Below are 21,910 nucleotides of genomic sequence, written 5' to 3'. Positions count from 1 at the left end.
ATAATATGCGGATAATATTAATTTTTTTGACATCGACATTAACGTTAGGGACATGATATTCTTGTGGGGAGAAATTTAAAAAGTTTAAATTAAATATAAAAATTTTTAAATTTAATATTAATAATAATGATAATGACGATCATAATAAATACGATCAGAATGATAATGAGTGTGATGATGATGATGAAAATCGCGAGAGGGAGCATAATGATCACAGTACTGGTTACTAATGCAATGGCTACTTTTGTCAGAAGTATCGAAGTTATCGTAGTTGCTGTTGATGGCTGAATTAGAGAAGTCTTGGTTACCATTTTCTCGGTTGTAAAATGACTTGCGTGAGCTGTAGTATGAATCATCATTTGAATAACGTCTCCCTTCATAATCTACCATTCTCATACTCATCCAGTCCATCCTCTCTGATCTCTGTGTTCGTGACGACACTGTTGTGCTTCGATTTTAGCACTTGTACGTGTTTGATGTGTTTGATGATTTTGTGTTGTTAGAGTACACTCTTATATAGACGCATCGATCATGCAATTTTTGCAACCAAGGGAATCCCATTTCGTTGCTTCAAAACCAAGCTAATGATATTTCATGCCAACCAATGCAATTATTCTAAAAGCATAAATTCATTCATGTGTTTCACTCCAGTTACTGTTCTTGCTGAGGCTAATCTATCCACTGGTTCTATCATTTGTACGACTCAAATTTGATGACTTTTCTTTTATGCATACTTTTTTAAAATATATTTAAGAAAGTTTAAATACAATTTTAGTTTTTATAAATAATTTTGCAAAAACGTAGTTTTAGTCTCTCATTTTTTTAAAAAAAAATTTAACACTTTTAGTTATTGATGAAGTACCAAGCAAAGAAGTTGGCATGTGTTTATTTTTTTATTGTTTATTCTATTTATTTTAATGCAAACCACTATTTCAATTATATTTTTTATTTTTGTATATAAATAAAAAAAATTACTATTATCACTAAATCTCTAATAATAATATTAATTTACTACAATGAAACTTAGTTCCTTTGATATCAAAAACATCACTAGATATGAAAATTTCTTAATTGTAAAGAGTACTATAGATTTTATTTTTTGAAAGAATTATCAAATATTTGTTATAACTCTCAAACAAAAAGGTTAACCTCTTTTAATCCATCCCTTTCTTTTTTTACTACTAAAAAATCTGTAAATATAGATAGATTTACAGATGAATTTTTGTATTATTACAGACAAATTTTAGTATTACTAATGAATTTATAGACAGTTATAGTCTGTCTGTACTATGCGCGTAAGTAAATAATTATAGACAGATTTTTAAATTCATTTATAATTTTAAATTCATCTATAATTTACAAACGGATAAATCCATCCGTAATTCATTTATGAAATTTTAAAAAATTATTTCATTTTTTTATAAATATAATTATTCCTTTCTGTTCTTAATTATCACAATTTATAAATATAATAAAAACTAAAAAATTTATATATTTAAATTAGAAATTATTTATAAAATATAAAATTAAAATATCATTACAAATGAAGAAGTAAACATATAAAAAAATAATATAAAAAATAAAATAACATTGTATATCACTAATAATCGGTGTGATCATTTTCCGAAAAAGTATCGTCATTAGTAGAGGAGGAGTCAGAGGAGGAATGACCCATGGAGCTGAAAATTGATAGTGTTGGAGCTGGTGGAGGAGAAGGAAGAGGTGTAGATATGCTTGCTCTTATGATCTCAAAGTATGAATGCATTTACCGTATCTGCATATGTTGTTGTTACACCTCCTTTTGCATCCTCAATGTTATCATCTTCTCTATCTTTTTCTCCATTTTCTTTGTCTACTTCTTCTTCCATGCACTCTCCTTGGTCTTTCACATCTCCTCATTTTGCTTCTACAATTCTTCATTTAGGGCATGGACCTGACATATCTGAATCAAATATAATACATGTTTAGAGACTAAATACATAAATATACAATATTGTATCAACCTTTTATTATACATTACACAAATTTCTAATGTAAATTTTGGCAGAATTATACCCTAATATATGAATATTTTCTTATATTTGTTTACACTTAATATAACAAATTTCTAATATAAATTTTGACAGAATCTCCTCTAATATATGAATATTTCTTTATATTTGTTTACACTTAATACAACAAATTTTTAATGTAAATTTTGGAAGAATATCTCTTAATATATGAGTATTTCCTTAGATTTGTTTATACGTACTTAATATAAAAATTTAAATTTTCTTTACACATAATCTATATATTATGTAACAATCTATTAATCAATGCATAAAAAACATACACATTACAATTCTAAATTGTTCTAGAGCACATCCCCTTATAACTCTACAACATGCATATTCTACAAATTCCGCAAACATAAACAATCCCACAGCACACAATAATCAAGTTTAGAGAAGGACCTCTACGTCCTTCCCTAGTCATACAATCTCCACTCCTACAACTCTATCTTAAAAATTTTAAGTCTCTAAAATATATCAAAAAAAAAAAAAAAACTAAACTGATTAAAAAGTTAAAGTATCGTATCAAGAATACAATGATGCAAATTATTTTTCAAAAAGATGCTCCAATCACTTGTAAAGGCCAAAAAAACTGAAGTTCCTAGAAAGAGAGGAGAGAGAGAGCAAATTATGTAAAATGAGAAAGGAGAAGGAGGAGGCGCGATTTTAATGATTTTACACATTACAGACAAAAAATTTCATCTGTAAATGATTTAATAAAATAGTGTGTTTTAAAAGTCCAGTTACAAACGCAAAAATCTGTCTGTAAATCACCAAAAAAAAAAGTCGGTCAAAAAAGACAATATTTACAAACGAATTTTCTTATCTGTAACTCCCGTTTCAAAATTTTCTCTCATTTTCAAATTATAGACAGTAAAGTTCGTCTGTAATTCTTGTCTATATTATTTCATGTGAAATAGCGGGTAAACTATCCGTCTGTCATATAGACAAATTTATAGACAAATTTTTTTTAAAAAAAATTTTAAAATTTTTTTTACAAATCTGTCCGTAAAGTTGTTTATAAATAATACTTTTTGGTAGTTGTCTATAACTTGTTTATGGGTTTGAACACATGCACGGGGTTGTTGATTGACAACATGGAGATTTCTTCGGGTTCACGAAGTTTGAAAAGGAACCCAGTTTGGTTGCTTAGAAACCAAGCTAACAGTATTTCATGCATGTCAACCAATTCTTCTATCAGCATAAATTCGTTCACGTGCTGCACACCCAAAAACTACTGTTGTTGCCAAGGCTAATCTATCCACCAGTTCTATCATTTGTTTATATGTGTTGATTTTTTTATCGTGTTTTGTTATTATTGAAAATCCAAAGTATTAAATTTAAAATAAATAAGAAATAAAAATTTTAAACATTTAAAAAATAGAAGAAACAATTTATAGTTGTCTCCAAATGTTGTTTAAATATATATTTTTAACCTATCCATACAAGTTGTTCGTTCCAAGCTGTTATTTGATCATCAATTTTTGTTTGGGTAAAGTCATACGAATAACAAAATGACGTGACCAAATGCAAACACTAATGAAATGGATGGTTATTAGCCTTATGAAAATAAAGTGGGGGTAATAAAGTAGAAAAAAAATGCCACATTTTGAAAATTTTGCTTGTAATGTATGTCCAGAATATATAAATGCAAACAGAAATGGATTATTGATGCTTATTAGCCTTCTCAAATTTTAGTTAGAAATAATAATAATAAAATATTTTAGTCTATACATGTTTGATCAGTTTGAATTTTAGAAAGTATACATGATAATACTTAAAGAAATTAGTCTGAGGGGTAGATGACTCAATATCTCTTAATTAAAGTTTTAAATTTGAATTTTTATATATGTAAAAAGATTTCAATAATAAATTTACTTACCACGTCCAGATGCACGATTCAAGTTAGATCCAGATTAAATTGGATAAAAAAAAGTGTACATAATAACACTTTATATTTATAGATAAATCTTCCTAAAACTTGTTAACATTACATATGCATATCTCATGTATAATTCTTTAGATTAAAGTATTTATTTTAAATTTATTTTTCAAATCTTTAATCTCCTCTCAATCCCATTTCTTTTTGCCATAAAAGCTGAAGATTCTTTTCTCATTCTCAGGAGTAATGTGATTTTTTATATTTTTTTTTTCAAACATGGACTTTGATAGTCCATCTTTAGAAAAAAAAAATACTCTCATTTTAAATTGATCTTTCAAATCCTTAAGCTCCCCTTTCAGTCCCATTTCTTCTTGGCATAAGTGGGCATTAGCTAGTGGCTTCAATCCATTCTTCAGCAAGTAAGAAAGAATATAAAATTTAAAATAGGAGTATTTTATATCGAACACTTTGAAAAAATCATAATCTAAAACTTGCCCGTAATCAAATAAATAGGCAATAAAGCAGATTTTTAATAATAATAATAATAATAATAATAATAATATGTTATTGATGACCAACATACAATTAATTTAAGTGATAAATGTTTAATTTTTTAAAAAACAAAAACTTTACTTTGAATTTTGTGCATAAAAGAAAGAAAAATATTCGTTAACTGTCGAGAAAATTAGCGTCAATGTATTGTGTATCTTTTTTATTTGAGCGAGATTGTCTCTCTTGTAAATTATACACATCTATGGGCGTTATATATAATGAAAAGACTTTTTTTATATGAGAGTGAAAGTAATAAATTTTTTATCATTAGATGAATTATTTAAATTAAAACATATAGTTAAGTCATATTACTTTTTTAGAAGTTCATATCTTTTTAGTGATTAAGTAACTTTTCAAATTTTTTAACTATAATTATAAAATGATTTGGACTTAGGTCTCTCACTCTTTTATATATAAGGACTTCACACTCATTTATTAAGAATAAAATGTATTATGTATACAAATTAACTAAAACCTACAAAAATTCACAAATAGTTTAAACCATAATGCCAACTGAAATTTATTTATTTATTTGTATATCATTTATTATTAATATAACAACTCTCAATTTTTTTTAATAAATATCAATAGTTATTAATTAAATGATTTAAGTTATTATAATATGAGTTTTAAAAAATTAGGATGCTAATAAATTTTGCAATAATTATAAATTTTTATACTGTTAACAAAGATTATTAAAATTTAAAAATAAATTATTATATATATTTATCAATTTATGTATATTACATCAATGTTTTTTTTATTTCTATTTTATAATATGCTTATAAACTGACTTTATTTTAAATACTAATAAAAATAATCAAATTTTTAAATATGCACTTTTAGATATCAAATCTATTAAAAAATAATTTTAGCAATATTTAATTATATAAAGTCACTCACTTAATAAATATATTATAATTAATAGAAATATATTTTATGATTATTAATAGTGCATTTAATATCAAAGTCCAATTAATTCAGGACTATGAAAAATTATTAATATTACTAACTTAACATATATACTATTATAACTAATATACATGCTAAAAGTATTTTATATATTTTGATAATTTATTAAATATTTTAAATTATTAAAAAAAATATATACATGAAATATTTTTATATTTTGAGATTGTAATTTTCCCCTTTGAAAAAACGTGCATTAATAATCGTTTGTAAAATGAGTTTACAGCTGTTTAGTTGAACAACCGATCAAATAGATTATAATCAGTTCAAGGGTAGAACTGTGATCTGATTTTATTAACAATAATGATTTTTAATTTAAATTAATACACTCTTACTATAATGTTTTGGTAGATGAAATTAGGGAACAAAATATGTAATATTATTTTCGTTAACTTTTAGTTTTATCTTTTGGCACCTTAAAAACCAACAAGGTTTTAAATTAATTCCAGTCAAACAATTTGTTTCCTATACCAAATAAATTCACCATAAATAATTATTTTATTACAACATAGCAGCTCCAAAAAAACGAAAATTACAAATTTCAATTTCACGTGTACTCCAAACTAAAGCACACGACGTGAATAATTAAAATAAAAATGTAAACTAGAGGTGATATTGGGTAAACAAAATTCTACAATATTTTTTGTGATTATAAAAAAGGAATATATATATATATATATATATATATATATATATATGATATAAAGATGAGATTGAAAGAAGAAATAGTACAGGGGTTTCAATTTCAAGTGAAAGTTTATTCTTTTACATATAATATGCAGATAATATTAGTTTTGACAATGACATTGACATTGGCACTGACGATCAGAATAATAATGATAATGATAATGATTATGATAATGCTTAGCGGGAGCATAATGATCAACAGTACTTCTGTCAGAATGATCAACAACACTTTTGTCAGAATGATCAACAATACTTTTGTCAGAAGCATCAAAGTTATCGTTGTTGCTGTTGATGTCTGAATTAGTGAAGTCTTGTTTACCATTTCCTTGGTTGTCAAATGTGTTGCGTGAACTGTGGTGTGAATCATCATCTGAATAACCATTCTCTTCATAATCTACCTCTCTTATTCTCAACCTGTCCTTCTTTTCTGATCTAAAATGTCCTCGTGACTCTCTTATTCTCAACCTCTCCCTCCTTCCTGATCTCTGTCTTCGTGACAACATTGTTGTGCTTTGATTTTAGCACTTGTGCCTGTTTGATGATTTTGTGTGTTGTTAGGGTACACTCTTATATAGACGCATCGATCATGCAATGTTTGCAACCAGGGAATCCCACTTCGTTGCTTCAAAACCAAGCTAACGATATTTCATGCCAATCAATGCTATTCTTCTAACAGCATAAATTCGTTCATGTGTTTCACTCCAGTTACTGTTGTTAGTGCCTCCTTGTGGATTTTGGCTGTTGTAGTTGCCTGAATATGCTACCCTTAATTTGAGTCATTTCGCCAGAGAAATTTTTGTTTAGGTAGAAACTGTTGATGGTTGCATTACTGAAGCTTTTAATAAGTGTCTAAAAATATAAAATTACAATGTTTAATATCCACTTGAAGGTGTGATTCGTTCAAAACATGTTTGATGATAAAAACTTTTGTTTGGGTTGCGTAAACGTTGTAACGTCATACCAATTACAAATGACGGCAACATAGCCTGAATAAATGGTTGGATTGCATCGAATATATGGTTAGGAACTATTTTATATACGTATACTTTTTGGCACGTGCCTTTATTCCATATTGTTGATATGCTCTAATTAAACAAATATTATCTCTAATATAATGGAATATCATATACATGTGTAGGAACCAAACCATAATTCATAGTCAATGAAACAAAGCATCCAGAAAGAAAGACATGATACACTTCTGGCTGGTATAAGCATTGAGAAGTTATTATATACATCAAATAAAGAATCAGATAATGGAAGATTGATTTGTATAGTTCTATATGCATCTAATAAATAGTTCTGTTAATGGGGAATTAAAGTGGGACAGTGAGCAAACATAGAAGGAATATATGGTCATTAGTAAATCCTATTTGTGTATAGTACGCAGAAAGAAGACAGTGTGATATAAAATGAAAGATAAAACGAAAGAAAGGAAAGAAAAATTTGTGATAAAATAGGATTTAATAAGAAGAAAAAAGTTAAAGTCAAAGAGGTGTGAGTCAAAGGGGTATGAATATATTACTGATTAAACTATAGAATGAATATTATTTCTTTGAATGTATGCCGTCATGAAAAAGATTGAAAAGGTAATAGATGTGATAAGTAATGTAATGAATATTATCTCTTCAACATTCTAATAATTTCCTATTATTCGTTCTATTTCAAAGTTATGTTTTTTTTAATCAATTTTTCTTTAAAAAATCTAACTATATCGTCACTTAATATTTATACGTGTTTTCTATCCTTTTGTTTGTTTGTATTTAATTTGATTCTTAAAAATTATTTTTCACCCTAATTTACCCTCGTTATCATGTTTATCATGGAATTTAATGGAGCAAACTCGAATAGTGTATTTATATGGAATCATTGAATACACCATAAAAAATGTCCAAATGTCTCTTTCTAAGTAAAAAAGATAAAATAGCATTTCCTAGCAAGCTTAAGCAATTCTCCACCATTGTTCATTTACAGCTTTATAGAGCATTTCTATCATTGTTTTGCAATTTCTAAAGATAAAAATACGAGTTTTTCTAAAAAAAGATTGTGAGTGAGAGTGGTAGATGAGAATTTTGAAAAAATGGATTCTAAAAAATGGATAAAGATTTTGAAAAATAGATCATTTGCAGGTGATGTGAGTCAGGTGAGAAGAATAAATTATAGAGGTGGGTGAAGAGGGTTTTTGGGATGGTTGATACCTAGAGGGTGAATTCTTTGATGGGTAGAGATGAGGGCAACCATTTAACTTAAATTAATGAGTTTTTATGTGGAAGGAAACAATGGTGGTGCTCTCATCTAGATGGTGAGTTTTCTAATGAGTACCTGGAGATCAAAGTGTTGAGAATGGTAAATTTTATTATGATTTTTTTTCTCTTTATCCCATTTTCTTAGCAATTTTGATATTGATATTGTTGTTGCATTTGAAATTTGCTAGCTAGGTTCAATTTTGGATTAACATTGGAATTCCCTTGTCTTTTGTGAATTGGAGGGTTGTTTTGCAGAGAAAGAAAGAAGGGTGAAAATCCAGTCTTAGGTGAATTACTTGATCTTCAGCAAGGTCTTAACGAATTAACGGTAAGATCTAATACTATGTATTTTAATAAAAAGGATGAACGTGGGGCAATCAAATAATTGGAATTTAATTATTGAAATATTCATTTTACTTAAATAATATATATTTAAAAAAAATAATCATAATACTACAAAATAAATTTTCCTAAAGTACTGTATACCACATTTGCTTAAGATAAATTTTAAAATTACCTTTATAATTTTTTTCAAAATGCATCTAAAAATTAATTTTTACACAATTTTTTTAATTTTCTTATTATGTACATACGAGTGCATAATTAAATAAAAGAGTTTTTTTTTTAAATAGATGTTACTTTAATTAATTCAATGTGTATAGATTTGGAATAAAAAAATTAAATTTTATGAGTTTTGGATAGAAGAAAATCAATGGAAAACTATAATTGTATAGTATTAACTAAAAATAAATTTAATTAGCTAAAAAATAGGATATCAAAATTAGCAATAATTTAAATTAGAGAAAAAAATACAATTATGCCTTATTATCAATTACTATATTATTAATACGTGCATTTTTTAGATTAAAATTAATTTAAAATTACACCCTCTTTTATTAAAATTGATTTAATTTTCATTTTTTAATTTTATTTTAAATTTAAAAATAATAATTTTTACTTAATTTTTTATTTAGATTTTTTTATAAATACTTGCGTTTATATTTATAATTTTTTATTATTTTATATTTCATAGTTATAGAGTTAAGTTAAAATGTTTTTTAAAATTAATTTTATTATATATTATTTTAAAAAATTATAAAAGTATATTCTTTAATTATTAAAATATATATTTTTTAAATAAAATGGTTGTGTATTACACATGCTACATACTAGTTATATATAAAATACAAACAAATGACTCTTATATTTGTCCTATTATTACATATTTTATTTTATCTTTTAATATATTTAAGGATATACAATAAATAATAATAAATAACTAAACTTTATTAAAACTTATAACTTTGTTATCAATACATCAAATTTTATAATATCTTATTATTTTAAATAAAAATTTATTATATATATTTATTATGTAATATTAAATATATATCAAAAAGTAATTTTTTAACATGTATATAAGTGCATATATGTTAAGAAAAAATATTTTTTTATAAAAAATAATATTTAATATTATTTATACATTGAATATTATGATACAAAAATTGTTATTGATTGTGATTGGATACTTGTTAGAAAAAGTTGTTAAACTTTTAAATATTTTATTAAATAAAATACAAAACTGTTAGACAACCAATAAATGATTAATTTTTTAATATATTTTTATTATTAAAATAAATTTTATACAAAATTTCCTGAATAGGAGACCCACGCTATTCTCAAGTTTTAAGTGATTTGACGCCTAAGAATGTTAGTTGACAGCCAAAGAAGATATTTTGTATTATTAAAATACAATTTATACAAAATTCTCTAAATAAAAAGGAAAACCACGTTATTTAATCACGAGTTTTAAGTGAATTAAATGTATGAATAGACTATCTGTTTTTATTAAAAAATTTATCATATATTTTTAGAAATATTAATTGCAAAAATTTGTTTTATAAATTTATGTTATCACAAAACATATACTAAAGAATTAATTTTCATTTTGATTTGCACCATTTAATACCTGAAAATATTATAAGATATAGTAAAATAATGTGAAGGGATAACGTGATCAATCACACATTTTGACCGAGTAGTGCGTGACTTTGATGTTGCGTTGAGATTGCCAAATACGCTCTGTTACACAATTCTCTCTCATATCACTCTGTCTAAAATTCCAAGCTTTAAATTGAATGGCTGTTACTGGGTTCCCCAATTTCTCTCTATTTCTTCCCCTCTTTTTTCCAAAATAAAAAACCTTCATTTTTCTTCTGCTTCTCAGTTGCAGCCCTTGTTTCTTTGTCTTTCCTCTTCACTTTTTCTTGGTATGTCACCTTTTTTTTTAATTATTATTATTATTATATGATGTAAGCAACTGAGTCTTGTCTTTGTCCTATTAGCTAATTTCTTTTGATGGGGTTCTGTTTGTTTTCCAAGAACATATGATTGGTCAGTTTTTGGTGAAAGTCATTGAAGTTGGCAAATCAAATAATGACTACTGGTCAAGACTTTTTTTATTTCATGCCTCCTGGATTTTATTATTATATTATTATCGATGTTCTTTGTTGAGTGGGGATTTTTCACTTTCCATTATTGTATGTATTTTATGCTTCAATAGAGTGCGTTTGAATGGACTGATGCACTGTGTGTTTTGATGCAGTTTGGTATTTTCAGCGGGTAGATTTAATGGGAATTGCTGTCTATTTTGCTTTCTTTGTTGGTTCGGTTTCCTCTTATGGGTATGCTATCCCAACCAAAGAGGTTCAATGGTTGGGGTCTGTCTTCGCTGGCATTATCTTCTGTGTTCTTGTAAGTAAAATGAGCTGTTCATCAAATTTTCTGTGTCTTTTATGTAGCAAATGCTTCTTATGACTTGGGAAACTAAGTCTCTGTGAACCTAATTAGGATTTTGAAGTCTTCTTGGAGGGGCAGAAATGTAGAATATCATTTTAATAACATCACAAGGAAAGAAAGAGAGGGGGGGGGGGGGGGCAGTTAGGGATGTGCCTTTTTTCTTAAATTTCACTAAGATGGGTGATAATTCAGTTGAAGGATTGAATATAATATTTGAGGGGATTAATATTTGTCAATAATCATACTGTAGGAATTGCAGTTAATCTTTTCATATTAATACTCTGTAGGGTTTAGGATGTAGTTTGTGAGTACATACTAGATATCTTTGTAATGATGTTATCTGTAGTATAATGACATTGTTTCTAATGGTTTATAAGCGAAGCAAAAAAGTATTTCAATTGTGTAGGAAGAGCTTGTATTCTTGTGCATTTTTATGGTGAAGTTATTGGTTAAGGCTTTGTAGATGCAGGGTCAAGTGAGTAATTTTGATACATCCTTGGACTGAAATTGCAATTTTGCTTACTCTGCTTTGGGAAGAAATATTTCTTTCTAAGTGATCTCTGGTAGCTTCTTCAGTTCAAAGGAATGTGCTTAAGTCTTATTGTTTACTAATAGTTTTATGGTGGGTGACACCATTTCTGTAACAACAATTCGAGAGAAAACTTGATTGCTTTACTTGTTGGCAACAGATTTTATGCAAATATAAATTGTCTTGTCAACATAAATTGGAGATGATATTTAGCACTAGTGTTTCATGCCTTTTACTATGTACAAATAAACTTGCTCTTACTTTATATTTTGAACTTCTAATGAGTAAGAGTATATTCCTTTGTGGCTCCCATATCTAATTGGATTTTGACTTATAACAGCCTGAAAATCTCCTTGAAAGTAATTTTTTATCGACTGTATCTTGGTCTAGGTAGAAAACTAGGAGGTAACCTTCACAATTTGTTGTTGTAGCTTCAGATCCTGAAGTCTTCAACTCTTTTGGTCACTTGTGAGTTGAGAGTGTAAATAAGAAAGGAGTTGAGCTCTTAGGCTTATATAGATACACATAGTGTTCTTTCGTTTCCTTTTCTCTTTGTTCTTTTTGTTAAATATATGTTTAGTTTTAGATGTATGGGGAGGGGAGATAATACTAAATTTTTTAGTCATATGATTATGGAGGTTATTTTTTTAACAATTAACAATTTTGAAACTTGATCCTTTTTTTATTCTCTTCTTGAAGGTTTATAGATTGACTGCTGTTTTGAGTTCTTTGTTGTTCCTGGGATATGGCAAATTGAGCAGTGCACAGAAAATTGAATGGAATAACCGGTAAAATGCCTTTATATAAATATTTCTTTGTTTATTTATTTTGTCCATAATTGAATTCTTATGTTAACTTTAAGATATTTTGCCAATGCAGGGGATTCTCAACATTTCATGCTCTGTTTGCATCATTTACGTCATTTTACCTGTTGATGATATCAGATATCTTCAATAAGGATTCACAAGAAGGGCTAGTTGTTAATAGATCATCTACTTTCTCTAATTCAGTATTGGGGGTATGTTAATGAATATATAAGGAAAATTTAACTTGCTTAATCTGATAAAAGTTTATTTTTAAATTCTTTTACATTCTAACTAGTTTAGCTAAATTGATGATGATGCTTGTGGGGGTATTGATAAAATATACAAACCTATGAAGTGAATGTAATTATTGTAGTATTTTCTGTTTATAATTTAATATGCATGTAGTTCCGTTGTTAATCTACTTCAAGTACTCAGGAAACTACTAAATCTAGCAGCAGTCTTCATTTGTCTAGGTTGTAGTGCTTTTAAGAATGAACCTGTCTCTTCTTTTGGAGCATTCATTTTAGATTGTGTAGCTTTTTTGATAAATGCAAGTGGCACCTTTATGGCCTGCCCTTTCAAAGAGGAAAGTTTCATATGTACGCATGGTGCACCATTCAGTTGTGCACTGTGAATGTTAGGAACTGAGTGTTAGTTTGACAAGTATTGCATGTTGGGACTGAAAATCAGAAATGTCATGCCAACTGCTAGTTCCCCATTGGTCTGATGCACATGCTGGTGGTGGTGCATTCTTAAGTCTTAATCTCCCATTTCACTTATACTTTAATCTTCCAGTTTCTTCTTTTTTGATATCTCTCATCTCATATTTGATTGTAACATTATTTTTCATCCTTATTAAAAAAGATGATTGTCCAGTTGGCTTATTTGTTGATTTGTTTTCTATATTTTCCCCTCATTTTACAGATTTCTATAGGTTATTTTCTAACAGATCTGGCAATGATTCTTTGGCATTTTCCAGCTTTGGGTGGTTTGGAATATGTAAGCCGAAAATATATTACATTTTCTTGCAATTTTTAATATATTATATAGTAACAAACATTATGGTTTTTATTTTTTATGTATATTGAACTCAGTTTCCAGGCTATTTGATTTGGAAGTTGTAAGCTAATATCATCTGTTTGTATTTAGGTTTTACACCATGGGCTGTCCATGTTTTCAATTATCCAAGCTTTGCTAAGTGGTCAAGGACAGATCTACATACTGATGGTTCTTTTCTCTGAGAGCACAACTCCTTTTGTAAATCTAAGATGGTATATCTGATGTTCAGACATTCATTTGATTTCATCATTTCATGAACTTAAGTTAACATTGACTTGTTACTTCAATTACATATACAGGCACTTGGACATTTCTGGTCATAAGAACTCCAAACTGTACATTTTGAATGGCATTGCATTGTTCTTCGGGTGGTTGGTACTGTCAAATATACTCTTAATCTCAATTCTAATTCATTTATAGTACCTGAAGGAATTGCTTATGGTCATGTATGGTTTTATTTTGGTTCTTTCTTCTATTATTGTGTTTTGAACAAGTAGCCATGGTAACAAAGATAACTGGAAGCTATAGTCAATAGGGTTGCGACAAAATGTGTGGTGCATATTGCATGCTTGAGTAGGAAACCTCGTGTAGATTCATTCTCTTGTTTAGTGTTTTTTTAGTACGTTCACAAATAATTTGGACGACTCGCTTAAGCCTTAGAAGGCTTGTAAAAGAATAGCATTAAATTAGGTAGGTTAACTAGGTGTCTAAATATGAATATGGTGCCTTTTCACTCAACTAAAAGCCTTTTCATTCAACTAAAAAACAGTGTTAATATAAAACCATTTAGGTGTCTTTAACAAACATCTTAGGCTTTTCGGGATAGTTGATTCTTAACATGATATCAAAACCTCTGTAACCAGTCTTTGATCATTGTCACTCTCATCCTTCAAACCAAAAGTTTCATTTCAGCACTAGGTAGGTAGTTGGCTTATAAATTATCCATGCTCGAAAACCAAAGGGCTATTTTACTTGAAGGGGACATGTTAGAGATAAAAAAAACTATTTATGCGCGCTCACCTAACAGCTCAACTTTTAAGATAATTTGTTCTTGACACGTAGCATGCTATAAATGCTGAAGTTGAGTGTTTTGATGTTAGCAATTATTCCAAACTTTGTCATGGCCTGTCTCTTAGTTCCTATGATTTTATGGAAAAATGGAAATAGTTTACTTGGCTCTTCTAGTACATATCTTTATATGCTTTAATTAATCCCTTTATACTTTCGGTGCTGCAGATAGCTAGGATTTTCTTATTCATATACTTTTTTATCCACATGTGGATCCATTTTGATGAGGCAAGCATTTTCTGTGATTACCCATTAGATTTTACTTCACAGATCCTCCTCTGATTGTTGTCTAGCAAATAATTTCAAACTTGTTTCTCCACTATTTCAGGTCAAAGAGATCTTCCCATTGGGTTTTTACAGCTTGCTTGCGGTGCCTCCTGTGTTGGCAATAATGAATTTGTTTTGGTTCTGGAAGATTGCCAAGGGTATGGTTAAAACCCTTTCAAAAGCAAAACATAACTAGTGAGCCTACTAAAAATGGCCACTGAACTAATTTGGTACAGTTAACATTTTTGCCCCATTTATCATACTTGTAAGATTCAGCGCAATGGTATGCTGTATATTTGTTTTTACGCAATTGAATATATTTTTCAGTGACTAAATGTATTATAATCAACACGAGCTAAAAGTATCCGAATTAGTACAAAAGGATCTGAGAAATCAAACTTGGTTTAACTCCAATTTTCTGCTCTCATTCTTGCTTAACTAGATGTGTAAGCTCCCAAATAGAATGAAAATCTTTGAAACAAAAAAGCCCACGGGAAGTGTACGTTTGGAACCACAAATTTTCAAATTTGAGTTTGTGTTTAGTTAAGCCTACACAGCAGCATGTGAATGACGGAACAGCTGATTTGTAAGCAAATATATCTCCTTTATTTTTGTCATGTTTTAGTTAAATTATATGAATTAACTTAAATATAAATAAATAATGAATTACTAATAAAAGAACTAAATAAAAATAAAAAATATAGATCAAATACAAAAATTATGTATTTTTAGATAATCAAAATTTTATTTTAAGACTAACAATTTTTAAAATTTTGTTTAAATGTTCTTTAAATATGTTTAAAGATACATAATAGAAAATAATTAAATAATTTTTATTAAACTTATAACATTTAATATTATAAATACATTGAATTTTATAATATTAAATGTTTTAACAAAAAAATTGTTATATTTTTAAGTTGGCACATGCATTAAAAAAAAAGTTGATTAAAGTATGACAATGTTTCGTTAAAATCTGACTTCTCAGTTTTAACGGGTGAGATCTTCTGCAGTTTTATAAAATTAAAAACTATTAATGACCCATTGTGACCTTAAAAAGCCACTCAATAAATGTCTATTTTGTTGCTTATAATGAATTTTAAAAATGGATGATCAATTAACCATGGAACCTGGAATCTAATCTACCCGTATATATTTTTTAATAAATAATAATATTTTAATAGTTATTTTAAATAAAAATATTTATAATAGTTATTCTCTTTTCGCTAAATTATACAGTTAAATAAATATTAAATTTCAAGATAACATATTTATAAATATTTAAATCGTATAAAATTTAATATATATAGTGATGAAAATAATATAAAATAATTAAACGGCTAAATTAATTTTATATTGAAAATTATTAAGAGCTTTAAGTGTTAAAATTTATAATATGATATTTATGGATTTTAACTCGTTTTGATTAATAATATTTTTTTAAAAAAAAGTGTAATATTATGCATGAGAAAAAAATAATAAACAAAAAATTTATATTAAAAACTGCAACATTTAATCAATTATTACATCAGATTGTATTAAATTTTATAATTTTTAATAAAATATTATTATATATAAATTCTTATTTTGTATAATAGTATACAAATTAAAAAATTAACAAAAAATTATTCTTTTTAATTTATAAGTAAATTTTTTATTTACAATACACAAAATTTACTGATGTAGGTCTCAACTCTCAACCATTTTCCTTAACTGATGCAATAAAAGATTCCAATATTGAATTATACCAAAATGTTAGCTTTCTGGCGTTGCCATCTTTGATTTTTGGATTCTGACCAAAACAAAACTCTTTTTATAGTACTTTTTTCTTTCACATGAACCTGACAACTGCTTCTGTTGTCCTCTGCCCAAAATATAAATTATTTTTAAAAACTGCATTTTATTGACATGGGACCTTATTCATTATTTATATTAAAGCTGTAATTATAATAAATATAATTTAAAATATTTGATCTTTTTTATTTTGCACATAATTTATTAATAATTTGTACCCTTACTTTTGTTTTTAAAATTATCTCTCCTGCATGAACAACAAGATGGACAAAATTTAACAATAAACTTTTAAATATATTTTTTATTATTAATTGAAATGTATTTAAATCATAAATATCATGTAAATCTTATTTTTAATTTAATCAAATTCACTAGTATTTTATAACTTTTAATAAATTTTAATCAATAATTAAATTTTTTTAAAAACATTAAAATAAAATATTTCTAAAACACCTGTTAACCTGTTTAGTTTAGTTGTTTTAGCTAAGTTAATCCGACAATGGACTTGTTCAAAACTGATCAGCTCAAGCCTTAAGTTTAAGTAAATAGATTAATGCTCCCTCTCATTTTAATAATTAATAAAAATATAACAAACTTTTAATATATTATTAATCTACAAAAGTTCACAACATAATATGTATAATAAATAAATAATAACTTTTATTATATTTTATATAATTTATTCAGTATTTTATTTACATATTTTAAACTATTTTCTTATTGATATGAGTTCATTTGTTGATATAATATTTTAAAAAATTTATTAAATTATTTTAATTAATAATATATCGTATATTTATTATATTTTTTAATTATTAGATAAAATTAAAAGATTAATTTAAACAATTAAAAATTATGAAAATTTAATATAATTAAAAATGAAAAAACTGAAATTACATATAGACTAAAATATAAAAATTAAAGTGTAAATAAGAAAAATAATTAGAGTGTTAAAAAAAAATCAATAAGAAATACTAGAAAAAATGTCATCTATATTTAAAAAGAAAAAATCGTGTATTTATTGTATGGTCGATTGGTCGTACATGAAAGAATTTCAATCCGAATTCCTGGGACCACTTACACGCTTGACCGTTAGAAGCCGTTACCTACCGTTATTGATGTATAGCAACATTTGCACGAAAAGTAACGGAGCGTCAACTCCGTCAACCTCCTCCTTCTCCTCTCACTGCTTCTTTCTTTCGTTCTCCGCCGAGTTTGCCTCTCTTTCCTCTTTTTCTCTCTCTTCAATTTTTTTTGGTTGGTAACATTATGCATTCAAAGATTCTCTTTTCTTTCTATTTTTTTTCTTACATTAAACTATTTCACGATTTTCTTCATTCCTTTTCTGGAAGTTGCTACCTTTGAGAACCAATTTCATTACCAATTTGGTTCTGAATGTTTCAGATGAGGAAGGAGAAGATGGGTTTTGGATATATAGGATTTTCATGGTGTTAACTTTACTGGGTAGTGTTGATTTTTGTTGATACTTAGATTTTTCACATAAAGTTCCAATTTTGTTTTTCTGGGTTTTGAAAAATGTGGGGTAGGTGGTGGTGTACTAGTAGTGGTTTTGGATTGTTGAGACAAAGGGTATCCTCAATTGTTAATGTTAAACATGGGTATAGGGAAAAGCTTAATCCTTTTGATCCTCCTTTGTTGGGTTTGAGGGGTGTTGTTGCAGTGATGTGTGGTGGAACTAAGTGTGGAGAAGGGACATCTTTATCTGTTGTGGTGAATCAGATTAGGAGGGGTATGTCAACTTCCACCGGGGATGGTATTGGTGGCCATAGCAATGGTAATAGAACAGAAGATTCCATATCATTCTCTGAAGCTAAGAAGCTTATGAGATTGGTGAATGTGGAATCTCTCAAGTTGAAGCTTGGTATGGAAGGGAAGGAAGTTATTCCCTACTCTGAGCTTCTTCAAGCGTGTGAGAGTACGGGTATTGCTAAGAATCATGAGGAGGCTGTAGCATTTGCCAGGGTTCTTGATGAGGCTGGGGTTATTCTACTTTTCAGGGACAAGGTGTATTTGCATCCTGATAAGGTGAGGTTTAACTGTTTTAATGGCCCTCTTTTTGCTTGTTACTTTTTTCTCCTGTTTGAATTGTTTGTGTGTATGTTTGGCATAAGAACATTATTTGTGCCTGTGGGGCTCACGAAAAGCATGACCGGGTCTGTAAGTCTATACTGAGAGGGTGTTTTTTGGGTCTTTTTGTTACATAATCTCTTTTCCAATTGAGGAATATTATATGATTGATTGAATCATATATGCATTTGTACAAAAAAGAGTTGGGATGTGACACAACGAAAATGGAAAGGGGCAGAAAGATAACTGTGTTTCTTTTATGTTGATTGTTGTTTGTATAGCATCACCTTTTCTGAATGATAGTCCAGTAGGACTCATTGATTGTGACTAGTGTAGAGTTTATCCTGCATATACACTTTAGCGCACTTTGTATTCGACCAGTGATACTCTTTGGCTTTATTCCATGGGAGATATACCGGTGTAATTCTATTCTCATTTTTTTATCCGTTGTTTAACGATTTGGATTCAAATTTTCTTATGAAAATTCAACTCCATTCATAGCCACAAAAGTTTTGTGCCATGTGCCCCTTGCTTGATTTCTTTACTTACTCAACGTTTAACCACATACATTACCATATTCTGGAATCTAGTTTTTGGTTGTGGAATTTTAACATTTCTAAATTTAGTTTTTCTTCTCTTCTGTTTCTTTGTTAGCTATTATATATTAGCACTTTGGTTCCTCTCATTTCAGAAGAATACTGATGGGAAAGGATTTCTTTCTGTATATACAAGCACATGCTTTGCTTGCTATCTTTTAGTGTATCTTGTGTGTGTTTGCCATGCCAAAGGTTCCAAGACACCTTTATATTGTAGTCTGTGCTTCTCTTGCCCTCGGTTAAAAATTCCAAAGATTATTTGCCCTTAGTCTGTCTAGCTTATTTATTTAAACAACTTCACTGGTTTGCATGCACTAATGAGACATAATTGGAAGGAAGTAGTGTTCTTGAAAACTTCCAATTTTGTCAAGCATAACTATTACTTATGTTTCAGCTGCACTGTTTCACATCGCATATAATGCCTCATCCTGCACCTAGGCTGAACTATGATTTTTGTTTGAACTGACTAAAAAAATATTGTTTGAATCCACAGCAGAACTAATGGTTTTGCAGTAAAAGAAAAATGTGTCTGCTTGAACTTTCAGATCAGTGTTCAATTCTCTATGATGTGTATGGTATCCTACCATCTCTAGTCGGCAATATGCTTGTTTTGGACATTATCTGCCCAATCAACATTTTGTTGCAGATATAAAGTTATAAACAGTTTACAAAAACACATGAATTATAGTTAAATAAAGTAATTTCCAATTCTATTGTATGTTTTAATGTAAGTAGGTTGGTTCTAAATCCACTGATTCTGATTCTGTTGTTTGGCAATCGAATGTGCCTTAGGTGTTAGATCTGGTTCGAAGAGCTGTTCCACTGGCACTGACATCTGAGAATGATCCAATAAGGGAGGAGTTAAAGAAACTACAGGAGATGAAAAAGGAAATTGATGTGTTGGCACATAAGCAGGTGCGGCGCATCCTGTGGTCAGGACTAGGATTTAGCGTACTTATGGTTGGTTTCTTCTTCCGGCTAACATTCTGGGAATTTTCATGGGATGTAATGGAACCTATTGCATTTTTTATAACAACCACTGGGTTAGTCATAGGCTATGCCTACTTTTTATTCACTTCAAGAGACCCGACTTACCAAGACTTCATGAAGAGGCTATTCCTTTCAAGGCAGGGGAAGCTTTTTAAGAGGCATAATTTTGACATTGAGAGATTCAAGGAGCTCCAATGCAAGTGCAAAACACCTTTACATGCTAGTACTGTCTTAAAAAATCGCATTGGAGTGGAATTGGATCTTGACGATGCTTTACATCGAGATTAACATTTTCATGTGGCTTTACAATTTGTTTCTTTCGAATATATTATGGTTAGCCTTGTTCTTGTTCCCCCTGTTTTAATGTTGTTGGGAAGAAGATTAAACTAACTATAGTTTCTTGGATACACACATTTTCCTTCGTTTTCTTGAATCTTGATACATAGAATAAAGAAAAATGTATAAATATTACGTTCTGTATCCCTTTAAATGATTGCACGTGGTCGTTCTATCAATCGTGTAAAGGTTTTTCAGTGTCGATAATAATTATAATATATGAAAGGTTTAAGAGAGGCCATTAGAAGTTATGCAATGACAAGTGACCTTTCAGACAAAGAAAACCACATATTGAGAAGACGGAGTAAAAGGATACATGAACAAGCTATGTGCATGAATCATTTGGACTTTGGACTGAGTCACAATAAGTATAAGGTGATTGAAAAAAGTCATGGAAATAGTTTAAATTTTCTATGATTTTTTAAGTTAATTTCAATAAATCTTTCAACACAACTTATCACAGTAAGATCTTACTGTAAAAAACTTTAATGGACAGATTTAGAATACGAATTTTCATGTAAAAAAATGTATGAAATAAGTGCTTAATTAAAACTAACGTTACAAACACATCCATGAGTGTTTGATCAATAAAAAATATTAGATAATCATTTAATTAAAGGACAAAAGTAAAATATTCTAAATACTTTTTGTTATTTTTTCAATCAAAATTAAAATTTGCATAATAAAAATTGACATTGAAGAATGGTGCAAGTTATGGAAGTAAATGTTCATTTGGATAATAACATTACAAGCACTTAAAATATGTATAAAGAAATAATTTCCACTTAAACCATATCTGAAATCCTCGTGAAGAAAAAAAATCTTAATTATCTCTAGTTAAAGAAGGTGGAAACTGGATATTCAATTTTATTTTCACTTAAACAAAAATAAATTTGTTTAAGCGAAAAATATAAAAAATAACAAAAAAAAAAATTCATGTTCTTCATGAGAGAGAGTGGAGAGGGACTAGGTGGGTGTGGAGGGATGAGAGAAACAAAAGGAGGGCTGAGTGGGAGTGGGGGAAGAGAAGGAGGACTGAGTGGAGGGAAGAGGGAGGGGGTTGAGTAGGAGATGGGGGTAGTGACTGGGAGTGGGGGTTGAGAAATTGAATAGATATGAGAGTTAGAGGAAGAGAGGAAGAGTTAAGCATGGGAGAAGAGGGGGTGAGAAAAGGAAGAAAGAAGTTGGATA

General features: G+C 28.3%; 2 protein-coding genes across 3 annotated transcripts; both read left to right on the top strand.

Moving 5' to 3' along the window:
* The first annotated feature begins 10,417 nt into the window (after positions 1-10,417).
* On the top strand, positions 10,418-15,290 carry LOC113850040 (transmembrane protein 56-B). Of its 2 annotated transcripts, none has more exons than XM_027480359.1 (9): positions 10,418-10,539; positions 11,007-11,141; positions 12,415-12,503; positions 12,595-12,733; positions 13,446-13,520; positions 13,671-13,792; positions 13,880-13,955; positions 14,817-14,876; positions 14,977-15,264. In XM_027480359.1, exons 2-9 carry the CDS (start codon positions 11,019-11,021, stop codon positions 15,109-15,111), a joined length of 819 nt encoding a protein of 272 aa, XP_027336160.1. In that variant the 5' UTR covers positions 10,418-10,539; positions 11,007-11,018; the 3' UTR covers positions 15,112-15,264. The 2 variants fall into 2 exon arrangements, with proteins under 2 accessions (XP_027336160.1, XP_027336159.1); XM_027480358.1 differs by having other exon boundaries at positions 10,430-10,657; positions 10,993-11,141; positions 14,977-15,290.
* A 2,574-nt stretch (positions 15,291-17,864) lies between these two features.
* On the top strand, positions 17,865-20,817 carry LOC113850046 (calcium uniporter protein 6, mitochondrial-like). The gene is made up of 3 exons (XM_027480369.1): positions 17,865-17,922; positions 18,114-18,755; positions 20,186-20,817. Exons 2-3 carry the CDS (start codon positions 18,246-18,248, stop codon positions 20,669-20,671), a joined length of 996 nt encoding a protein of 331 aa, XP_027336170.1. The 5' UTR covers positions 17,865-17,922; positions 18,114-18,245; the 3' UTR covers positions 20,672-20,817.
* The last annotated feature ends 1,093 nt before the right edge of the window (positions 20,818-21,910 follow it).

This window comes from Abrus precatorius, unplaced genomic scaffold (genome assembly GCF_003935025.1).
Source record: "Abrus precatorius isolate BTA unplaced genomic scaffold, Abrus_2018 Scaffold9, whole genome shotgun sequence".
In the NCBI taxonomy this organism is placed as follows: domain Eukaryota; kingdom Viridiplantae; phylum Streptophyta; class Magnoliopsida; order Fabales; family Fabaceae; genus Abrus; species Abrus precatorius.
Note: the sequence above shows the minus strand (reverse complement) of the source record. Positions and strands in the feature narration are given on the sequence as shown.

Bases quoted from the DNA above. Each gene is read 5' to 3' on its own strand.
- LOC113850040 (XM_027480358.1), top strand. From the start codon at position 11,019: ATGGGAATTGCTGTCTATTTTGCTTTCTTTGTTGGTTCGGTTTCCTCT. The intron at 12,504-12,594 runs GTAAAATGCCTT...TTGCCAATGCAG, and splicing joins AAAATTGAATGGAATAACCG to GGGATTCTCAACATTTCATG. The intron at 12,734-13,445 runs GTATGTTAATGA...CTCATTTTACAG, and splicing joins TCTCTAATTCAGTATTGGGG to ATTTCTATAGGTTATTTTCT.
- LOC113850046 (XM_027480369.1), top strand. From the start codon at position 18,246: ATGTGGGGTAGGTGGTGGTGTACTAGTAGTGGTTTTGGATTGTTGAGA. The intron at 18,756-20,185 runs GTGAGGTTTAAC...AATGTGCCTTAG, and splicing joins TGTATTTGCATCCTGATAAG to GTGTTAGATCTGGTTCGAAG.